At 35.8% G+C, this 23,627-nt stretch overlaps 1 protein-coding gene across 1 annotated transcript in view; it reads right to left on the bottom strand.

The window, feature by feature from the left end:
* Window positions 1-23,627, bottom strand: part of LOC136403398 (dmX-like protein 1) — a 103,107-nt gene that overhangs the window by 43,490 nt on the left and 35,990 nt on the right. The window contains exons 8-18 of the mRNA XM_066382071.1: window positions 23,162-23,351; window positions 21,814-21,982; window positions 18,448-18,660; window positions 15,617-15,870; window positions 14,827-15,505; window positions 14,616-14,737; window positions 8,721-8,810; window positions 8,538-8,640; window positions 5,866-5,985; window positions 5,315-5,536; window positions 716-2,398 (exon numbers count right to left, since the gene is read on the bottom strand). Of these exons, the coding sequence (XP_066238168.1) occupies window positions 716-2,398; window positions 5,315-5,536; window positions 5,866-5,985; window positions 8,538-8,640; window positions 8,721-8,810; window positions 14,616-14,737; window positions 14,827-15,505; window positions 15,617-15,870; window positions 18,448-18,660; window positions 21,814-21,982; window positions 23,162-23,351 (3,845 nt within the window). The remainder of the gene's footprint in view (window positions 1-715; window positions 2,399-5,314; window positions 5,537-5,865; window positions 5,986-8,537; window positions 8,641-8,720; window positions 8,811-14,615; window positions 14,738-14,826; window positions 15,506-15,616; window positions 15,871-18,447; window positions 18,661-21,813; window positions 21,983-23,161; window positions 23,352-23,627) is intronic.

Below are 23,627 nucleotides of genomic sequence, written 5' to 3'. Positions count from 1 at the left end.
AACATAAAATGCCTATAATATAGTTACATCAAAAATTATATCTACAAGTAACACTTCTTAAAGTAAAAGTGTCACAATTCATGACCAACTTTTTAATTAAATTTTAATTATTATTTTCTTAAATTTACCCCATATTTTTGTTTCAAGTACAATTCAAAGGTATAGCAGACTTTGACTTGTTATTTGAGACTTGAAGGAAATTCTACATTAAGTTTGTTCATAATTCAGAAGATTAAGAAGAAAATCTGTTCTCTAGGCAAGGAAAAGAGCTAATTTTATTATGCTTATTTTTGTTATTCTAAGTAGGAGTATATATTAATGCTAATTTTTATAAGAAACCTCAATATTATAAAAACCAAGTACTAGTAATGAAAACATGAGAAAAATAAAACATAAAGCACATTATTAGGTATCTAAAGTAATTGTTTAATAAGAATGTAACTTTTGCTAAACTCAAAGATTCAGGTGAATCTTTAATATCATTAAGCAATTAGGTAAAAATTTACAATGACTGGCACAATGAATTTTTGTATAATTTCTATTTCAAATTCTATTTCAGAATACTATGATTTAAGTTAAAACTAATGTGTATCAGCAATTATAATGAAAACCCTTCATAAGCATCACTTTTATAAAAATCATTATAGATTTTCTATGAAAATAAGTTAAAATATCATTGGTTTTTTCTCTGATCCTGTACCCAACTTAGTTTTACCTTGACTTCTGTCTCTGCTTTCTCCAATATCAGTGCTGGTAGTTGCAATTGTATCTGCTAAGGCCATCAAAGACATCTGCTCCATCCTGCTGAGTCCTGGTAAACTAGAATGAAGTAAGTGGCCAGAAAGAACCTGAGCATGCTCAGGACCAAAGTAAGTTGGACTGTACTGTGAAAGGTCAATAACTCTGGGCTTTGCATTTTCTTCATCAGTCTCTAAAACATTACTATCTGTTATTAAAGTTGAGGTCTGAAAAAGCTCATCATAACTTTCTTTTGATAACTGATTTGAGTTATTTAAGGTACTTTGATTACTAGATTTCTCCAAAGATGAGAAATAGCTATCATCATCTGCCGCAAGTAAGGCATATAAAGGAAGTGGGGGCACAGAATCTATTTCTGTGTAATCTGTATTTTCACCCTTGTTGAATGCCTGCGGGTCTCTGGTGGTGCTGCCACTGGCACTGATGGTGAGAGACCGAAGGCGGCGCTCATGATTGCATTCAACTTCGTTCAGAGCCACAACTTCTCCCGCAATGCACTTGACAAGATGCGACAAGATGGCCTTTGCTCTTCGAACTTTGCCAAGATCCATGAGTTCCAAAAGCTGCAACGGATGGTACTGAGGTAAAGTCGGGGAAAGAACATGAGCTGCTTCAAAGAGACCTGAATCTTCCATGTCCACAAAAGGATCAAATGCAGTTTTCTTTCCACAGATTTTCTGTGCAAGACTGGTCATGGATCGAGTCAGAGGTTTCTTTGGAGGATGTAATCCAGAACTTGATGAGTTACTCTGTTTTATTAAACTTATTACCGATGGAGTGTTCCCGTTGCACGAATCTGTTATAACAGGTTCTTGCTTAGAAGATGGCTGCCACTGGGAATAGACGTGCATCTCACAATCCATTCCTACCACCAGGATGCCATCCCGGACCCATGATAAAGAAACAGGAAGAGGTGGGAAGCCTTCTACGGAAGAAACCAAATCCACACTTCGTAATAGTACAAATTTAGAAAGAGGCACAACTTTAGTACTCTCCCAGAGAGGAAATGCCAAGTTTTCCTTACCAGTCTGTTCTTGTACCTTGCCAGCCAGGGGTCCATACATAAAAAGTTTTGATCCAATTCCGACAGTCAAGATATGAGATCCATCTTCTCTAGACATCCAATCTACGTGAACTAAATGCTTTATGTTTGATGTTATACTCTCTTTACTAGATAAATATACCTCTTGTTTATTATAAGCCACTAAATTGCTATCAATACTAATGCCAGAATCCAACACTGTGTTTAACTCATCTAAATAAATTGTCTGTTCAAGGACCCAACCTGAACCTCCTGTAGATTCACATTCAAAAATACTTACATGCATCACAAAATCCTGGGAAGATCTATTAGATGCAGGCTGCTTATATGCTACTGCTAAACGATTAGTGTGTGCACAGCTAACTTCTACAGGCCTACCAGGTACAGTTATACTACTGTTGCTCTGAAGTCCATCTTCAATAAGTAATGGCCATTCCTCCCAAATGTATAGAAGATCCATTTTTCCATCAGTTGATGTGGTAGATTCTCCATTTGTTACTCTGCACCTCCAGAATCTTACTTTATCGTCTGAGCATGAAGTTACCAATAAATAAGGAGCACTGCATATGGGATATATGGAAGAAGAACTGAGATGACCTAAAATAAAAATACCATTAACAAAATGTCAAATTTGGTTAAATATTTCTATTTCGTGTACTAAAGGTATTTGTCTTTTGTATGAACTACTATTAACAACATAATATTCTATATTTAGTTTAAGGGTCAATAGATGAGGAAAAAGCTTTTAATGACATCCAAAGGTATATAAAAAGGGCATTATTATAAAAATCTAGAACTCTGAGAGAATTTAGTTCAATTCCTGCATTTTACAAGTAAAGACCCTTGACTAAATGTAGTAGGTATCTAATGCCTAAATCAGACAGACTACGGCAGAATTAGAACCTGCATTCCAGTCCTGCTTTTTGACTCAATATTCTTTCTACACTTCTTTGCTACTTTTACATATTGTAAATCTAATTTCAGAGATATCAACACAGTTTTAAAAACTTGTCAACATTCATTGGTTCCTTCTTTTTAATATTTTTCAATACAATTTTGTGAATGGGCCATGCTTAGCTAAATACTAAATGGGCCCTCAATGATTAAGGACTATTTGATACAACTGATGCTAAGAAGATTCTTAAGTGGGAAATAATGTTTTCTTGAGATTCATGTAAGCAAATACTCTTAATTTCCTAAACCTTTTTCTTAAAGGTCCAGATAGTAATAACCAATTTGGGCTTTGTTAGCCATAAGGTTTTCTTTGCAACTACTCAATTCTGCCATTGTAGAACAAGTGGCCACACACAAAGGTAAACAAGGTGTGGCTATGTTCCACTCAAACTTATTTACAAAACAGGTAGGTGGCGCATAGTTTGCCAACCCCTGTCCTAAGCTATTCAACATAAACTACTAATTATGTAGTATATAAATGCTATATAAAACACATAGTTATTATTTTTTTTAATGTTTATTGCAAAGAAAGTTAAAATTTAAAAAAGAATGACTCTTGCATTGACACACTTTAAGAGCTATTATTTTTAGCCAGACAGTATGATCTTCACTACTGAATTCTAATTAAAATAACTTATTTTATTGATTTGAGAGAGAGAGGGAAGGAGAGAGAGACAGAGATGACAGGAACCCTGATCTGTTCCTGACCGGGACTCAAACTGACAACCTCTGTGCTTCAGCATGATGCTCCAGCCAACCGAGCTCTCCAGGCACGGCTAGAACACATATTTTAAAAGCCCATTTCAACATAATTGTAATATGTTTTTTTAAAAAGTCCTCAAGGAATATAGTAATATTGCAAAAGGACACAATTAACATTGTCCATTTCTCTGCACTGTACAGAGAATAAAGAGCTATCCCTTCCTAATAGTTTTAACTAAAAAAATCCTTAAGACTAGGAAAAGACTTTTATGGTAGTCTTGCTCATATCTAGTCGGTGTTCTGTGCTTTAAATTATCAGAGATCAAATGAAATCTGAAAATATTAAATTGAAAACTCTACAAATAAACAATTACTAAGTTTTAAATTACACACCATTCTGAGTAGCATAACGAAACCTCATGCTGACCAGCTCAACTCTGCCTAGAACAAGAAGCATCCCTTTGACCACTTACACTGTATCCTACCAGGCTGTTAGTGATTTAGTAGCCATCCCGGTTGTCAGATCAACTGTTGCAGTATTGCAGTACTTGTGTTCAAGTAACCCTTATTTTACTTAATGACCCCAAAGCACAAGAGTAGTAATGTTGGCAATTAGGATAATCCAAAGAGAAGCCATCAAGTGCTTCCTTTCTGTGAAAAGGTATGTATATACAGGAACAAACAATGTAGGATTCAGTACTATCCTTGGTTTAATGCATCTGCTAGAAGATTTGAAACTTACCCTTGAGGCTAAGGGGAGACTACTGTAGCATATGGTACCGTTGTGCCAAACAAAACAAACTTCTTTTTTCTTCCTAGAACTTCTTTTCTTCTTCCAAACTCAACTGGAGTCAGAGTTAAGTAAGAGGACTGCTTTTAGAAATACCTTCAGTTTCTCTTATACTTTCCCTATTATTTTAATTGGAATTCAGTAGTGAAGATCATACTGTCTGGCTAAAGATATAATAGCTCTTAAAAGTGTGGCAAGAGTCATCCTTTTTCAAATTTTAACTTTCCTTGCACTAATACCTCTTTTTTTAAAATACACAAATAACTAGAATGCAAATGTTATCAGAACACTTTTAATATCCTGCCTGTTAACTTCAGTGATTTGAAAAGATTAAGTACCTGATAACATGGCAACTGAAAAGCATTCAAAGTAATCAGTCAAAATAAAAAAAAATAAGAGAGTAGTAGAAAAGACCAAACCCATACTTTGACTATGAAAATGAAAGAACTGAGTGATAAGATGGGGTTTTTTTTGCCTTGGTTTTCTTGCTATAGTGGTTCTTTATCTTTTGTGTTCATTAGAATCACCTGGAAGGCTTATTAAACAGACCCCAGAGTTTGTGACTCAGTAAGTCTAGGGTACAGCCCAAGAATTTTTATTTCTAACAATTTCCCAGGTAATGCTGATGCTGCTATTCTGGATACCACATTCTAAGAACCACTGCCTTAAGAAAAAAAGAAAAAGAAATATATATATAGTAAATATATCAGGAACCACACTCACAATCCTTTCACAGCACACAGCTCCAGGCAGCACTACCATAAGTATCAAAATTGGCAAATAAGGTGCAACCATGTTATTACCTTCACTCTAGAAACTTTCATTTTGTCTTCACAAAAGGACAATAAATTTGTTTTTGAAATCAATATCTAAGATTACAACTGGCTAACAAATGTCAAAGTAATCTGAAAACAATGAGAAATTTAAGTGTTCAATTTAGGGTACTTGAAGATACTAATTTCTGTTTCTACATGGATTTAAAAAGACGTAGTTGTACCTCTTTTTAAATACCTAAACACTTATAGATTACAAAATTTGATTAGTCTTTTTTCACAAAATATACTAACCTGCTGATGGCTTAACACTTATTATCTCAACTCCTTCTGGCAAATGCAACTCTTGGCTATACACCATTTCTGAAGACAGAGTCAACTTGCTGGTACTCTGGAGATTTGCTCTGCAAGCCTGATACTTCTGTAGAAAAGGAGCTAGGATCCTCTCTGGCGAAGAAGAATAATGTTCTTCTGGCTGCCAAACTGTTTCTGATATTTTTGTATCTACTCTTTCATCTATAAAACATAAGAAAAGAACCAACATCAGGGGTTGTGGGGGGAACCCTATAAATATGAAATTGCTGTATTTCATAATCTAAAACTGCCTAATAAAAGATTTAGAAAGTAAACATTAATATGCCACTTTATAACAAAAAAATCAGAAAATCATTTTGCTTTTAAAATTAATTGAATAAACTATTATCATCACTCAATAAGAATAACTTTAAAAATACACACTGAACTGCCTGATATAATTTTCTATATTATATATTATACTATATTAATTATATTATATAATTTGTTAAGTTAAGCCTACCTAAAGTTAAAAAACAAAAAAGACTCACCCAATGAGACAGGAGTGGACTTTAAATGTAAATTCCACATATGTAACAATGAATGGTTGTCTTGGGTACACTCTATTACAATTAGGTAGAATTTTTCAGAAAATTCATTAGGTGAGCTGCCTGTTGATATTAACGATATTTTTCACTATCAACAAGGATTAATGAGACAACTTATTAAATATACTAAGTTAAAATAACTTGAAATTTTTAAAAAATCAAAATTCTTATCTCTAGTTCTAAATATAAAGTAGAATTACAGAATGGAATCAACTTTACCACATGAGTTTTTATTAACTTAAAATTTTAACAAGTATGCTATGCTTAAATTTCATTTTTCGAATCGACAAGCTTAAAAAAATCACATATTACAGCCATCAGTAATACAATGTTCACATAGATCATATTAAGTAGGAATTTTCTGAACAGATAAAAACTATGTGATAGGCACTTTAAGTGAACATATGATGACAAAAATAGTGTTGCCAAATATATTTTGAAATAATGAAATAACTTATTAACAATGTTTATCTAAGAACCAATATAAAAGTATTCATCATCCAACAAGTAATTTAGGAAAATCTTTCTTAGTCTAAACCGCATAATTTAAGCAGCACATAAGTTGCTCAAAATAAACTAAAAAATCCATCTATCTAAATTATATATATAATAAAATATATCATAAAATCAGTAGTTCATTATAACCTGGGGAAAAAATTTTTTAAACTCTAGATTTAATCCAAGCTTTTCTTATATTGATTACATACAAAATTATAAAAAGAAAATTACACTATAGAAACTATATAAATCATAGAACATATAAAAAATCAGCAACTATATTAGAGTGCATTTTATCCTTTTAAATTTTCATAGAAAAAAGTTTCAAAGGAACACCAGGAAAGAAAGATAATCATAAATATATTAAGAGACTAATAAAGAGGCAACTGCAGTAATGTGTTCTGGGTGAGTTAAACATTTAGATTACAAGACTTAAGAGAAAGGGAAGGGTAAGGAATTATAACAAAAGGGAAAAAATAGATCTAATTCTGATAATTTTAATAACAAGAAAGAATGCCCAATAATAAAAGCTTCTGTAAAATATTTCTTCTATTATGGACATTAAATCAAAATAAGATGAAAAACCTAACTCCTTGGGTATATTCTGGAAAATTCTAATAATAAAAATAGTAGTTTTGGGGTAAAAGTAAGAACTCTGAATATTTTAACAAAAACTAGAAAAAATACTTAGTTTTGAAGAGGAAAAAAGTTAAAAATTAAAGAATCATAAAAAAGAAAATGGTAGAACAGATGAGGATCATAGCAAAACTCAACCTTAAGCATAGGAGAGTAATTTCTTTAAAAAGTCTTACAAAAAGAGTTGAATTGTTAACAATACTAATATTTTATTAATATTTAAGTATAATAAAGGAAAAATAACGAACATTTATTGATATAAATAACCCTTTATCCTGTGTTGACATATTTCCCATTTTTTATCATCCTTCCATCATTATATTCAGAAGTTATAAAAACACTGTAAGTGTTTTTGCACAGTTCATGAATTCTCAGGGAAAATGATAGCAGACTAAGTGAAAGTAGTGGCAAGAAATTAGACATTAGATATAAAAGTGCAGAACTCAAAGAAGTACTTCTTGGCCTTGGCCGGTTGGTAGAGCGTCGGCCTGGCGTGCAGGAGTCCCGGGTTTGATTCCCGGCCAGGGCACACAGGAGAAGCGCCCATCTGCTTCTCCACCCCTCCTCCTCTCCTTCCTTTCTGTCTCTCCTCCCCTCCCACAGCCAAGGCTCCATTGGAGCAAAGTTTGCCCCAGGCACTGAGGATGGCTCTGTGGTCTCTGCCTCAGGCGCTAGAATGACTCTGATTGCGGCAGAGTGACGCCCCAAGATGGGCAGAGCATCGCCCCTTGGTGGGCATGCCAGATGGATCCCGGTCGGGCGCATGCCTCCCCATTTCCAACTTTGGAAAAATACCCCCCCCAAAAGTACTTCTCAAAGAAAAAGGAAAATGGAAAAAAGAATAAAGAACAAGAATAAAGAACGTACAAGAGAAATAAAATAATACTCTGGAACAAATAAAAATGTAGTTATTAATATTACTTGAGGCTTATAACTGACTTTTAAAATAACAGTTACACACTATATGGTTGCTTTATAAGAAAAGTCATTTTTGTGTTTGGTTTGCCTCTGTAATTGAAACTGATGACCAAGAGATTGTAGCTTTATTTGCTGTTTTCCTTTATGCAAAATATACAGTTATATTGAGTGGAAGCATTTAAATAAATTTTTAAAACTTTAATTATAAAAGTATTAAGACACATAGCTTTTAAACTATAACTTGAAGTGTTAAGCTACTAGTTAAACTTATAGGTATCCACATTATCCAAATTGTTAGGGCAGGACCTCATCCATCAAAGAGCATTCATACATTAACAACAAAAACATTCCTATTAAGCTTTTATAAAACATAATTGACAAACCTCCTTCAGTTTTTCCATAGTTCCTGGTTCAGAATAAAAAAATACTGTTATTTATGATAAATAATGCCACAAACTCACTCAGGAAACATTTTAGCTTCAAATAGATGGTATGAAACATATCAATTTCTTCCTAACATACCCTACAGAATATTTCTCATCACATAAGAATTTTGTCTTTACCTTCATCAGATAATATTCTGCCTTTTCCCATACTTTTCTTCTCAAGGTTATTCAAAATGAAGTCTTCTTGAAAAACATGAAGCAGCTGGGTTTTTCGGCCTTGCTGAATGTAAATAAATAGCAACATAAGTTGACATACATGTTATTTACCTAATGCTAAGTGGCCAGAAAAATAATACTTACAAGTTTTGTAATGGGATCTAATGCGATAATGCATCCTGGCCTGGCTGTTGATTGTTGACTTATGATGTTAAACACTTCACCAACATATTTCTGTTAGGTTTTTTTTGGGGGGGGAAAAAAAGGAGTATCTCCTTTATTAAGCAATTAAATTAAAAAGTAATAACATAAAACGTCAAATTTCAGGCATAATAAATATGTTTGAGTATGGCTAAATAAGTTCACAAGTCTCACTATAAACATTCTAGGACTTTACTAGGGAACTACGTATAAATAAATAAGAATTACAACTCAGCTGGTACACAGATAAACAAAAGAAATGCTTGGTGATTTTAAGGGAGAAAAAAGTATTTTATATCCATAAATGTGAAAGACTGATTTTCATCTCATGGAACTGTTCTAAGAATCGATGCTTAAGCATTAATTGTGAGATGAGAAGGACAGAGCTAAAGAAACAAGTTGATAGACTGCTTATACACGTATGTTGACTTCTTCAGCCACTTATTCCTGACTGCTATAGTCAAGGTCATATTGTTAAATTGAATCTTCATCATACTGGATCTATCAGCACCATCTGATCCTGGAGATCACTCCCTCCTCCTTGAAATAATTTTCCCCACTTGTCTTCCCTTATACACCACACTCATTCCACTTTTTAAAAAAATTATTTATTTATTTATTTACATTTTTTTTGGTTTTATTTATTCATTTTTATTAGAGAGAGGGGGGAGAGAGAGAGGGAGGGAGAGAGAGAGAGAGAGAGAGAGAGAGAGAGAGAGAGAAGGGGGAAGAGCAGGAAGCATCAACTCCCATATGTGCCTTGACCAGGCAAGCCCAGGGTTTTGAACCGGTGACCTAAGCATTCCAGGTGGACGCTTTATCCACTGCGCCACCACAGGTCAGGCTCATTCCACTTTTAACAATGGAATGCCCCAGGGTTCAATCCTATCACTAGTTTCCAACTATATTTTCTTCCTCAGGTGATCTCCAGCTCCACAATTTTAAATTTAGATTCTGACAACTACTTATTTTATCTTCAGACCAGCCTCCCTCTAAATTCCAGACTAGCCCTACTGGATCTTAGATGTCCTACAGGCATCTCAAAATTAACATGTCTAAAGTCAGGCTCCTGAATACCCGTGCTCCTCAAAATCTGCAATTTATACAAATCTCTCATTTTAATTTACGGCAATTCTATTTTTCCTAGTGCTCAGTTACAAATCTTGAAAGGCATCCTCTTTTTCTCACACAAACCCCATATTCAGTCCAATCCTAACTATTCAATGTTCAAAATCCACCCAGATTGGATCAATTCTTATCTTTATAACTAATGCTTGCTACAATTCTAAATCCCTTTGACTCTCTCCTGGATTACTGTAATAGCTTCCTGATTGATCTGATTCCACTTCTGCTTCCCTTGTCTAATCTATACAGCAATCAGAGTAATCCTTTTAAAACCTAAGTGAGAACATATCACTGACATTTTCTTCAATGGCTTCTATGTTATTCAGAGTAAAAGCCAAAGTTAACCATAATTGCTGATGAGGCCTCATATGGTATGGCCGGCCTAACTCTCGGACTCGAACCAGACTATTCTCTGGCTGCCTCACTTGCTCTGCTCCAGCCACGTGGTCTCCTTCCTGCTCCTTTACATACCAAACATGTCCTGGACTCAGGATCTTTGCCCTGGCTGCTCTTTTTTTCCTGTAATACTCTTCCTCGAAATATCACTATAGTTAGCTTTGTCATCTCCTTCAGGTCTTGACTCAAATGGAATCTTTGTAATGAGGCTCTCTGACCAGTACCTTACTTGGCGCTCCTTACTGCTTTAGCTACACTGTTGCTCTCCATGGTATTTGTTAATATGATATAATTTTACCGTTTTCCCCTATACCCCCTCATTAGAATATAAGCTCAGATTTTTTTATCCATTTTGCACACATCTAAATTTCCAGCATTTAAAATAATTCCTGAGCCTGACTAGCTGGTGGCGCAGTAGACAGAGTGTCAGCCTCGGAGGCAGAGGACCCAGGTTCGGAACCCCGAGGTCATCAGCTTGAGTACAGGCTCATCCAGCTTGAGTGCAGGCTCATCCAGCTTGAGTGCAGGCTCACCAGCTTGAGTGCAGGCTCACCAACTTGAGTTCGGAGTGGCCGGCTTGGGCGTGCTATCATAGACATGATCCTATGGTCACTGGCTTGAAGCTCAAGGTCGTTAGCTTGAGCAAGGGGTCTCTGGCTCAGCTGGAGTCCCCCGGTCAAGGCACATATGGGAAATAAATCAATGAACAACTAAGGTGCTGCAACTATGAATTGATGCTTCTCATCTCCTTCCTGTCTGTTTGTCCCTGTCTGCCTCTTTTTCTCTCGCTAAAAAAAAATAAAAACAAAACAAAAAAGCTATACATGTGCTTTGAAAAAAAAAATTGTTCTGCAAAACCACGCATTAAAAATAAACATAATTTAGGAATAAAACAGGACTAGAACAGACCGCTGGCATCTATGCAATTATGTAACCAGGGCATTAACAAAAACATTAATTTATAGTTGAGGAGACAGCTCCAATCTTCTAAACAGAAAGCTCAGTAGTTATCTCAGGGAATATTTTAAAATACTAAAACCAAAAATGTGAAAACACTGGCTTGCTGGAGGTACTGAAACAATGCAGATGGTGGGTTGCTATTAGTTTGGCACAGGAAGAAATGCAGCCTATAACATAAGACAAAAGCTTTGCAATGGTGTTTAAAAGATTGCTGCTTGTACACAACCGAAATGAGAGTTTTCTTTCTTGATTAAGATGAAAATTCCACTCCTGTTATTTCAGCTCCCCTTGATGAGAGAAAAATTGCAGATGAAGCAACATAACTCTCACATTATACTGCCATTAGTTCTAATTTATCTCTGAGCAAAAAGTACAGTATTACAGAAACTCATATTATAGGACACTAGACTTTCTTCCTGAATAAATGAAAGAAATGACTTCTTTTTAAAGGAACTTAGAATCACTGTAATGGTACAATGCAATTGTGAAAAAAATAAAATAACTGAAAAACATACACATGTATTACTGGGGAACAATTTTTTTTTTCCTTTTCTGCTGCATGAGGTTTTAGAACTGTTTCTATATATTTCTGCATCACTGATTCCAAATCTGAAATCCGTTTTTTGGTGCATGCTCTAGTTTTTATGCAATTTTATTTCTTTTTGTTACAGTTAATGGCATGCCATTGGTTTTTAAATTGGAGTTAAAGGCCCTGGCCGGTTGGCTCAGCGGTAGAGCGTCGGCCTAGCGTGCGGAGGACCCGGGTTCGATTCCCGGCCAGGGCACACAGGAGAAGCACCCATTTGCTTCTCCACCCCTCCGCCGCGCTTTCCTCTCTGTCTCTCTCTTCCCCTCCCGCAGCCGAGGCTCCATTGGAGCAAAGATGGCCCGGGCGCTGGGGATGGCTCCTTGGCCGCTGCCCCAGGTGCTAGAGTGGCTCTGGTCGCAACATGGCGACGCCCAGGATGGGCAGAGCATTGCCCCATGGTGGGCGTGCCAGGTGGATCCCGGTCGGGCGCATGCGGGAGTCTGTCTGACTGTCTCTCCCTGTTTCCAGCTTCAGAAAAATGAAAAAACAAACAAACAAACAAACAAACAAAATAAATTGGAGTTAAAGGGTAATGACTCTTGGATTGAACATAACCACAAGGCAAATAATGTTTTACAAACATCACTTTTACATAATTGTAGTTGTTTTTAATGTAAAAGTTATTATCTGATAAAAACACCCTCTTATTTTGTTTTAAGATTGAATCATGACTTCTTCAAGTAGGTGTAAATGAAAGAATAGTCCTGATACCTTCTGTTATATATGTGGCTGTTACATACTTCAACATCAAAGGGGCAATATTTCAATATTTCATCATTTGTGACACGTGCATATATTGCCTATTTTCAGGTTCCCCTTGGCAATCAAGACAAGAATTGGGCTCCTCATATTGTGTGTCATAATTGTGAGGAAATGCTTTGTGACTGGACAAAAGGAAAACGCAAAGGAATGCCTTTTGGTATTCCCATGGTTTGGCGTGAATCTAACGACCACAGCAGTGACTGTTATTTCAGTCTGATCCATACAAAGGACATCAGCAAGAAAAAACAGCATATGACCACATATCCTAATATTCCTTCAGCAATACGACCTATCCCACACTCTGAGACACTCCCGGTTCCAGTTTTCAATGGTTTTATTTCTTCTAAGGACGAAGAAAGTGAACATGGTGATCAAGTGTATTTTGATAAGATGCATGAGGAAATGGTTGTAGAATCTGAAGGGACTTCTTCCGATGCCAAGCAGTCATTAACCCCTCAGTAGTTTAGCCAACCCGAATTGAATGACTTAGTAAGAATGAGATAAAAATTGTCCTCAACTTTTCAAAGTATGAGAAGCATAACTGGAACATTTGTGTGGATCTTAAAATGATAAATTTCCTGCTAGGACAACAGAGAGGTTTCACGAAGTATCCTTGCTTCCTGTGTTTGTGGGACAGCTGAATTCAGGAGAAACACTGGACACAGAAGGAGTGGCCGAAAACATGAAGCTCTGGAAGTAGGGATGCAAAATATTGTGAATGAACCTGTAATTAATCAAGACAGGATCATTTTTCCCCCACTTCACATCAAACTTGGCTTAATGAAACAGTTATTTCAGGCTTGAAGAGAAAGTGAATTCTTTCAACATATTATTTCTGCTTTTCCTGCCTTGTCTTTCGAGAAGATAAAAGCAGGTGTATTCGATGGACCTCAAATTCGAACCCTCATACGTGACGAAGAATTTGCCAGGAAGATGAATAAGGAGGAGAAAGCAGCATGGCAGTCTTTTGTGGCAGTTACAAAGAACTTCTTTGGCAACAAAAAAGCAGAAAACTATGAACTTCTGGTCCAAAGGATGCTGTTGGCTTTCTGCGACATTGGATGGAACCTGAGAGTTAAGATTCACTTCCTGAACAGTCATCTTGATAAGTGTCCCGAAAATCTTGGAGCTGTTAGTGCTGGAGCATACAACGAGATTATGTACTCAACAAGTACACAAACATAAATTTTTGCCCGAATAGAATTTAAATAAGTTTTGTGCAAATTTTATGATTAAAATAAATGTTTTAATATGTTCTATTTTGAAATTGTAGACCAGGGGAAGTCAACCTTTTTATACCTACCACCCACTTTTGTATCTCTGTTAGTAGTAAAGTTTTCTAACTGCCCACCGGTTCCACAGTAATGGTGATTTATAAAGTAGGAAATTAACTTTACTTTATAAAATTTATAAAGCAGAGTTATAGCAAGTTAAAGCATATAATAATAATTACTTACCAAGTACTTTATATCGGATTTTTGCTGTTTGGCAGAATAAATCTTTATATAACAACTAACTATAGTTAATTCTATCTTTTTATTTATACTTTGGTTGCTCTGCTACCACCACCATGAAAGCTGGAACGCCCACTAGTGGGCGATAGGGACCAGGTTGATTACCACTGTTGTAGACAAATTCTGATGCAATCATATCTTTTAGTGTATTAGTGTATTTACTGCATTATATAAATTACTATATTTTCACAAACATGATGCCCAAGAAGACATTCTACTTCATTATGTTAAACTAAATGTTGAAAATTTTACAGAAAGATAAAAACCTAAAATCTTGAATTGCAAAAAACTGTAGCTTACAGAGAAAAACTAATGTCAGATTTGAGATCAGCACACTCGAATTAGGTAAGAACAAGTGTTTTTGTGGATGCAACAAAAATTTTGTTCCCCAGTGTTATACATTATGTCACAATTTTTGAACAGGCCCAATAAGTATGAATTAAGTGTCTAAAAATTATATAATATGCTTAGTTTTGAAAGCTATTTACTTACAGAAATTTCAGGATTGGAAAGCTCACATAGAAGTTTCTTGGCATCAGTAACTGCTTCATATAATCTCAGGTATTGTCCGTCACTGGCTACAAAACACGCACTAGGAGAGTTGCAGTATGCACCTACAAAGCAATTACAAACAGTTAAAAGTCAACTCTTAAACAATAATGTCCAAAATTTAAATTTATTAAAACAAAATCAGAATGCTTACCTAAACAATAAGTGGGTATAAGAGTGGGCAGCCATGCCACATTGGAAAATGCAGAAACATGAAGAGAATTAATCCGGGCAAGCTCTGAAACACCTCCAGAAAAAGACAATGGCCCAACTGGATCAACCCTCCAAAGAATTAGTTCACTATAAACTGCACTGGGGTCCTGAATTGCCACATCAACGGGGCTTTTCTTCTGCTGTGCCAAATCTTCAGTATTTACAGCATCATTGGGTTGTTTTTGGTTATCAAGATCTGGTGTCCTTAGTGCATTATGGTGTGATGTTGTCAATAATAATGGTAAAACTGAATGGCAAGCTAAATCATTAAGATGAAAGCGATGACCACAATATCTGGATTTGTGGGAAATACTGAGAACCGTAGAAAAAGCAGATTCCTCAGCAAAACTGACTAGCCACTGATTCAGAGAGCCATCAGCATGCTTTGAAATCATCATAACATTAGGGGTAAAAATACTTAATTTTAAGCTATTAGTTGATTTGCTGTGGCCAGAAGAGATAAGCATTGATGCGGACCGTGTGAGGCTAGGAGGCTTTTGTTTCCCTTGCTGAATAGCCAAGTCAACATTCTTGGTACAGGCATACATCACTATGCTTTTACAGAGAGAGTTTGCATCACCTGTGGGGAAAGCTACAGGAATTCTGGAAACAAAGGACACCTAGAATTAAAAAAGTGAGCATTAGAACACATGACATTTTATAAAGCAGTATTACAAAACTGTGCCCACATTTAAAAGGAAGTAGCTCTTCAGAGATCTTAATAATAGTACCTGTACTTGACGAAACATACCAGGCTGGTATTCATCCAGCCAATCCACATGCCAAACCAGCAAAGAGCCATCCATGGGATGTATACTGAATAGCATGTCTGCATTTTTACTCCATTCAGACAGAAGTAGTTCAATCTGATGATCAATGGCAGCTGATGGTAATGGTATAAAACTTGAGTTCGGTACCATTTTATCTCCACTCAATTCATTCTTTTCATGATTTATTTTCAGATCATCAACACCATCATCCATTTCTATAAGCAAAAAGGTTCATGAATCAAGTAAATATAATGAAGCTATTACTATAGAGATATCTTTAAAAATGCATTCAAGATGAAAAACATAATAGTTTTCATAAACAAGAAATGGGCTCCCCTTTAGAAATAACATTGCTCCAGGAATATAAGGCCACTGTAGTTAATGGAGTAATCAGAAGGGCTTTAGACCTGAGTCAGTGGAGTATTGGTAGAAGGGTTATTATTAAACAGGAAAATAGGTAAACTGGTTTCTAAACCCAGATGTATACCACAATTAACTACTTAGCAGTGAGACCCACTAATTCTCTGGATCTCAGTTTTGCTTATGGTAAAATGAGGTAGTTGGAGCCAGTGCTATAATTGTGGGCTGAATTTTAAAAATACATTATTGGAATGTAATTTTCACTTTTTTCATAACTAAGATTTACCAAAACTCGAGTCTGTTATACCACCTATCCTCTAGGTGTATGCACTTATAACTGATAGGACATTTTAAACAAATACATTTATGGCGCCCAATTTTCAGATTTTCTTCAACATATAGGTAATTAAAAATAAACTGGTATAACAACTTAACAAAGGTAAATATGTATATTCTGGCCTCTATTCAAATACCCTGATTCCTATTCCTGTTTAGGAATAGAGAGCTTTCTTTTTTTTTTTTTTTTTTTTTTACAGAGACAGAGCAAGAGTCAGAGAAAGGGATAGATAGGGACAGACAGACAGGAACGGGGAGAGATGCGAAGCATCAAATCATTAGTTTTTCGTTGCAACACCTTAGTTGTTCATTGATTGCTTTCTCATATGTGCCTTGACCGTGGGGCTATAGCAGACTGAGTGACCTCTTGCTCAAGCCAGCGACCTTGGGTCCAAGCTGGTGAGCTTTGCTCAAACCAGATGAGCCCGCGCTCAAGCTGGTGACCTCAGGGTCTTGAACCTGGGTCCTCCACATCCCAGTCCGATGCGCTATCCACTGCGCCACCGCATGGTCAGGCTAGAGAGACTTTCTTAAAAGAGACTCTCAAAAATGTTAGACTGTTTACCAGTTTTTAAAAATTGGTCAAGACATATAAATCATTAAGAAAAAAATAACTCAACAGAAAATCAGGAAAAGAGGATGAAGAAGCAAACTACAAAAGGGCTAAAATAATTCTGTTCAATTTGCATTCAAGAAAATGCCAAGTAAAACAAGATGGCATTTTCCTCATATTGGCTGGCAAAAAGTAACATAGTATAGTATAATAGCAAGGACGTGAAAAAAGATATTTGAATGTACGTAGAGGAAGTATAAACTGGTAAACATTTCTGGAGGTCAATTTGGCAGAAGTTACTATGCTGTATATCTGAAATTAATCTGAAAATAAGATTTAAAAAGTTAAATTAAAAAAATATAACAGAACCTGCCCAGTGGTGGCACAGTGGATAAAACATCAACCTGAGGCTCTGAGATCCCAGGTTCAAAACACTAAGGTTGCTGGCTTGAGTATATTTTCATCCACTTTGAGAGCAGGGTTGCCAGCTTAAGTGCGGGGTTGCTGGCTTGAACATGGAATCATAGACATGACCCCATGATTGCTGGCTTGAGCTCAAAGGTAGCTGGCTTGAAGCCCAGGGTCACTGGCTTGAGCACAGGGTCACTGGCTTGAGCAAGGGGTCACTGGCTCAGCTGGAGCCCGACAGTAAAGGCATGTACAAGAAGCAATCAATAAACAAGTAAAGTGCTGCAACTACAAGCTGATGCCTCTCATCTCTTTCCTTTCCTGTCTGTCCATCTGTCTCTTTCTTAAAAAGTAAAAATAAAATAAAAAAGAAAGAAAAAAACATATATGGCAGAAATTATTGAAACTTATTGAAATTTAAAATGTTTATACCTGGCAATTCAATACTTAGGAATTATGCTATACAAATTTAACACAATGATGAAAAGATGTGTCATTGTACCATTATCAATACAGTGAAAAACAATTTAAATCAATTTAAATACCATCAATAGAGAAATGCCATAGTTTGGGGACCCCTGCCCTAAATTATTAAATGAGCTAGTCCACGTTTGTATTAATGCAATGGCAATTTTGAAGTTTATTTCTGACAGTGGCTAGTGTTTCCCTAATATAAAAATGTTTGCTGCCCTGGCTGGTTGGCTCAGCGGTAGAGCGTCGGCCTGGCGTGCGGGGGACCCGGGTTCTATTCCCGGCCAGGGCACATAGGAGAAGCGCCCATTTGCTTCTCCACCCCCCCTCCTTCCTCTCTGTCTCTCTCTTCCCCTCCCGCAGCCAAGGCTCCATTGGAGCAAAGATGGCCCGGGCCTGGGCGCTCGGGATGGCTCCGTAGCCTCTGCCCCAGGTGCTGGAGTGGCTCTGGTCGCGGCAGAGCGACGCCCCGGAGGGGCATAGCATCGCCCCCTGGTGGGCAGAGCATCGCCCCTGGTAGGCGTGCTGGGTGGATCCCGGTCGGGCGCATGCGGGAGTCTGTCTGTCTGTCTCTCCCCGTTTCCAGCTTCAGAAAAATACAAAAAAAAAAAATGTTTGCTATTTTGAACAAAATTTACATTTTTTATCCTTCATAAAGCTTTACCTTCATCAGATTTTACATCTGCCTGATTCAAGTCTTCTACACTGGCCTCAGAAGATGGCTGTTCAAAACTCTTTCTAAGTTGCTGTAAAAAGACTTCCATGGACAAAGTAAAATGTAACTCTTTATTGTTTAGCCAGTGTACCACAAAAGGTCCACTCTTCTCTTCATGTTCACTTAGAGTTAGAGATGTAATAGAAGGAAGAAGTGGAATGTCTGTAAAGAAAAACAAAAACACAATTAAAATTTCTAACACAATATCCAGGTCTCATTTTTTATTGACTGTTCCATTTATCTTTAAACCTCTGTAATACATTTTATTTAATGTATAAATAAGACTCTCAATATAAAGTCTGCCACTTATTATTGATAACAGACTTAATGGTAAATTTTACATACCTATTATAAAGGAGATAAAATTATATATTCTAGGTCATGTATAATAATTTATTTTTATATTCATATATTTTCCTTAATTCTAAAAAATTTTCATTGAGAAACATTTTAATAAGTCTTAATTTATATATACACTGTGTTAAGAAACATATTTTAACCTGATCTACCAAGCAAAACCCATCATTATGACATCAAAGGAACCAGTGATTTAACTGCACAACAACTTTCCTTCTTACTTAACAGACTGAAATTTCAACTTTTTTAATGACCCCGCCCATCAATACAACTCTAAGACACTGCTTATTTATTAACATCAAGATCGATCTTGGAAAGTGAAAAATTGATGTTCCCTTCTTATATTCAAGAAAGGCATTCAAGAAGAACCAAATCAGCTATAAAAATATTGTCCCCTGGTATTACTTTCGATATAATTGCTAAATTAAACATTTTGAAGTACAAATTCAAAGTAAGTTATGACAATCCCTAATTAATAAACGTGAAGAAGAAAATTTTCTATCATATTAAATGACATCTAAGTGTAGCTCATGCTGGTATCTGCTGAAGAGTAAAGGCTGAAATAGATTCAGGGAATGTAGTCTAATTCTATGCTTCATGAGAGCAAGGATCACATGTTTTTATCACCCTTCTTTCTCCACTTCCTGTCACTATCTTCAGTCCCTATACTAGCACAGACTAGACATTCAATAAAAGCAGTGAGGGACTTAACTGCCCATTCCATTGTTTCTAGGTGATAAACACTAATGCAGGGATTAAGACAGTGGCCTGCAAGAATCCTAATCGGTAGAATTTTCTGATTTTTGATTTATAATCAACCCCCAAAAAATCAGGAATGCCTCTGGTAGATGACAGACTTAGCTGTTAGATACACAAGGAAGGACTAATGCTGGCTTTTAGCAGAAGCATTCTGGTTTTAAACACAAAACAAAACAAAAAACACATTTCTTTGTCCTGATCTCACTTAAAGAATTTGATTTAAGTCATTTTTTTATGAGGAACGTTCAGGGAAAGGATATCAAAAACAGAACTAAGAGAATAGGCTCTTACAAGCTCCTCTCCTGTTTCTATTTGGCAAATAAATAAGGCCAAATCTGAGAGAGGGGTTTTAAATAAGAAATAGAGCATCCAGAAAGGTCATTACAAAAGATCTATAATTTCAGGAAAAAATTGTGTCTGTCTACCTGCTAATAATATTTTGCTTTGATTTGCTCTGTATGTAGGAATTTTCCTTAGGGACCTACAATCTAAGAAACATTTTAGACCTTTCCTTATTGAAAGGAAGTCAAAGAGATGCTCCACTGGAAGTAAGGCCCTTAGCCTTTTCCAAGTGAGAATTCAAGCTTTCTATAATCTAAAAATATTGTCTTTTACTCAGAGAGACTCAAATTATTCCACAAATCTTAAAGTTACCTCTGGGTATTATAAACTTTGTCAGTGTGTGTGTGTGTGTGTGTGTGTGTAGATACATTTTTTCCACTGGTCTTTATTTTTAAATTATTTTTAAATTGAAATTATTGCAGTGATACTGGTTAACAAAACTATATAGGTTTCAGGCGCAACACATCTTATATACACCGTATTGTCAATGTATATATTTTGATAAAAGTAATGATTTTTTCCAAGCCTGTATACCTTTTAAACAAAAATAATAACACTCCCCTTTACAGTTTCTTGGCTCGTGAATTCTTTTAGAGCTGGGACTGTTGTCAACCAAATAAAAGAGAATCATCAAATACTCTTTATTCCTACCACAAGTATCTCTACACTTTAATTTATCAAAGCACTTGTCACTTTTATTCAAATAACTAATGGATTATATTTATCACTGTTTCTTTGAAGAATGCAATATAGCAAATCCAGTGTGCTATAGGAAAATAGGTGATGTTAAATTTATGCTTAAGAATATCCCAAATACATAAAAACTTCAGATTAATTCTTATCTTCTGGGGAGAAGAACTAGGTTGCGAGAAAGATGAAAAAGGTTTTTACTATTCATTTTCTATACAGATGGCATTAATGATAGGCAAATACTGTTTTAATTTTTTCCCAGTAATATTCTATGGTTCTACTTTAAATGTACCAGCTATGATCAGTTGGGGCTTATTTATTTATTTATTTTATTTATTTTTATTTATTTATTCATTCATTTTAGAGAGGAGAGTGAGAATGAGAGAGAGAGAGAGAGAGAGAGAGAGAAAGGGTGGAGGAGTAGGAAGCATCAACTCCCATATGTGCCTTGACCAGACAAGTGCAGGGTTTTGAACCGGCAACCTCAGCATTCCAGATCACGCTGGAAACGGGGAGGCAGTCAGACAGACTCCCGCATGCGCCCAACTGGGATCCACTCGGCATGCCCACCAGGGGGCGATGCTCTGCCCATCAGGGGGCATGGCTCTGTTGCGACCAGAGCCATTCTAGTGCCTGAGGCAGAGGCTATAGAGCCGTCCTCAGCACTCAGGCCAAGTTTGCTCCCATGAAGCCTTGGCTGTGGGAGGGAAAGAGAGAAATAGAAAGAAAGGAGAGGGAGAAGGGTGAAGAAGCAGATGGGCGCTTCTCCTGTGTGCCCTGACTAGGAATGGAACCGGGGACTTCCACACGCTGGGCCAATGCTTTACCGCTGAACCAACCAGCCAGGGCTCTACCACATTGGTTTTAACAACTACACAATAATTATAAAATGCTATTCTGTGATAAGTATTAACTCTAATCTCAACTTTTGAATAAATTAATAAAGTATCTCAATGACTTATCAAGATCTTAAATCACAAACCATATATAGCCTTAAGGAACAAAGAAATAAACAAAAGTCTCATTTTGTGTAGCTAGTAAGTTGGCTATAATGAAAAATTAACAAAGTCACCTCCAATTTTTTTACCTATTTAAAACTAAAAAAATAACTTATTAACAATTCAATGTACTCAATTCCAAAAACCTTTTTTGAACAGTGCTCATTACCCGTGGCAGGGTTGATGCTGGCTGCGATATGAAAGTGGCAAAGTGCATTAGCATGCAGCGGAGCGTTCCTGTGGACGTGATGTGGGTCCTGCTGATGCGGCAGGTATCCGGTGTGTGCTACAAAGGCCAGAGATCTCCTCCGACCTCTACGGAAATGTCTCAGATTGACCTGTGTGAATAACAAAGTAAAACTAATGCCTATACTGTCATAAGGACATATGCATAAGCTATACAGTATTGTTAGACATTACAGATATTCTATTTCAGACAAGTTTATATGTACAAATAGCTTTCAGTAGTTTTGTATAGCAAATTTGAAACCTAAAGAAGCTTAGAACTTAAACTGACCAACTCTGAAATATCGCACATTATAATTTTACTTGGTTTTATTTCCTGATAATTAATTTTCTGAACTTAAAGGTTTGCTTTTACAATAATGTGTCTGTGGACAATGACATCTCTATGTATACTGTTTTTTTTGTATCCATGGCTTACGGCTTACTCCCTATGACCACAAAGCACTGGATAATATACCATAATAAATTAGGGTGGTATTTCATAATTTGCAAAGCATTTTCAGATAATCTCATTTGATCCACTGCATAAGGGTCCAGGCAGACATCGCAAATATTGTTATTCTCATTCTTCAGATAAAATAGTTTATACAGAATTCAAGGTCTAAAAGTAGACAGATTCCTAACTGTTGAGTCTCCATGTATTATATATTTAATAATATTCTGAGTCATTAGAACACTATTGTAATTCAAAAGTTGTTCCATAATCATAGCATTCAAAGATAAATCATTTTTAGATCACTTCCTGTTTTTAGTGTTAATAAAAAGAATCTGCATTACTAGTCTATGTTCAATTAGTACAAACATCAAAAATTGACTTTTACTTTCTACACTACTTAGTAAAATAAATACTTCCAGTTTTGAGAGGTTCTAAAGATAATCGTAGAATAGAATCTGACAAAACTACTCTAGTCATTCCTGTAATTAAGACAGGACAAAACACCCCAAATTCTAAAGAAAATAAATAATTTTAAAGTCACACCTTTGCTTCCTCAGACTTTGTTATTTTAGCTAAGATAAGTGTAAGCATCCTTTTCTTATAATCAGTTAAACTAAGACTAACTTCATAATTATAATGGTTGTTTACTGTAAACAAAATCCTTAAGGACATGTTTTAAACAAAATAAAACTGAAAATTTTCTGAGATTTTCCTAAGACATTTTTTTATAACTATCCATATGACTGAATATTATGACCAATATTACAAAAAAGGCAATTCTATGTACAAAATGTTTTAAAATTTGTAGGAAATAAGATCTAGCGAGAACACTCACATCTAAAGTATTTTGAACTCGTTCTTTACTGGAAGCGTTTCTCTCCAAGTTATTTGTTAAATTAATTGGTTCGGTCCAATGGTTGATGTCACCTCCATGTAGTAAACAATCATTTGGTAAAAATGTCTCTACCCAAAGACGACACACATTATCTTTGCAGCAAGTCAACAGTACATTACATACAGAAGCCCTAAGGAATAAATATTTTAGAGGCAAAAATATAAATTCACACAGTATCACATTCTACAATGTTTCTATTATAATGCACACACACAGCTAAAGTACCAATGAAGAAAATATCAATGCACATGTATGCAATATTTTTAGTCAAAATTACAACTGAGTGGGTATTTGATTTTATCGCAACAAATGCTTGCTAACCTATTTCTTTTCTGCCTAGAATTTGGTAATTCTTTTTTCAATAATCTAAGATTCTCCTTATTGCTAAAGAATAAAGACTGAAATC

This window comes from Saccopteryx leptura, chromosome 4 (genome assembly GCF_036850995.1).
Source record: "Saccopteryx leptura isolate mSacLep1 chromosome 4, mSacLep1_pri_phased_curated, whole genome shotgun sequence".
NCBI lineage: Eukaryota > Metazoa > Chordata > Mammalia > Chiroptera > Emballonuridae > Saccopteryx > Saccopteryx leptura.
Note: the sequence above shows the minus strand (reverse complement) of the source record. Positions and strands in the feature narration are given on the sequence as shown.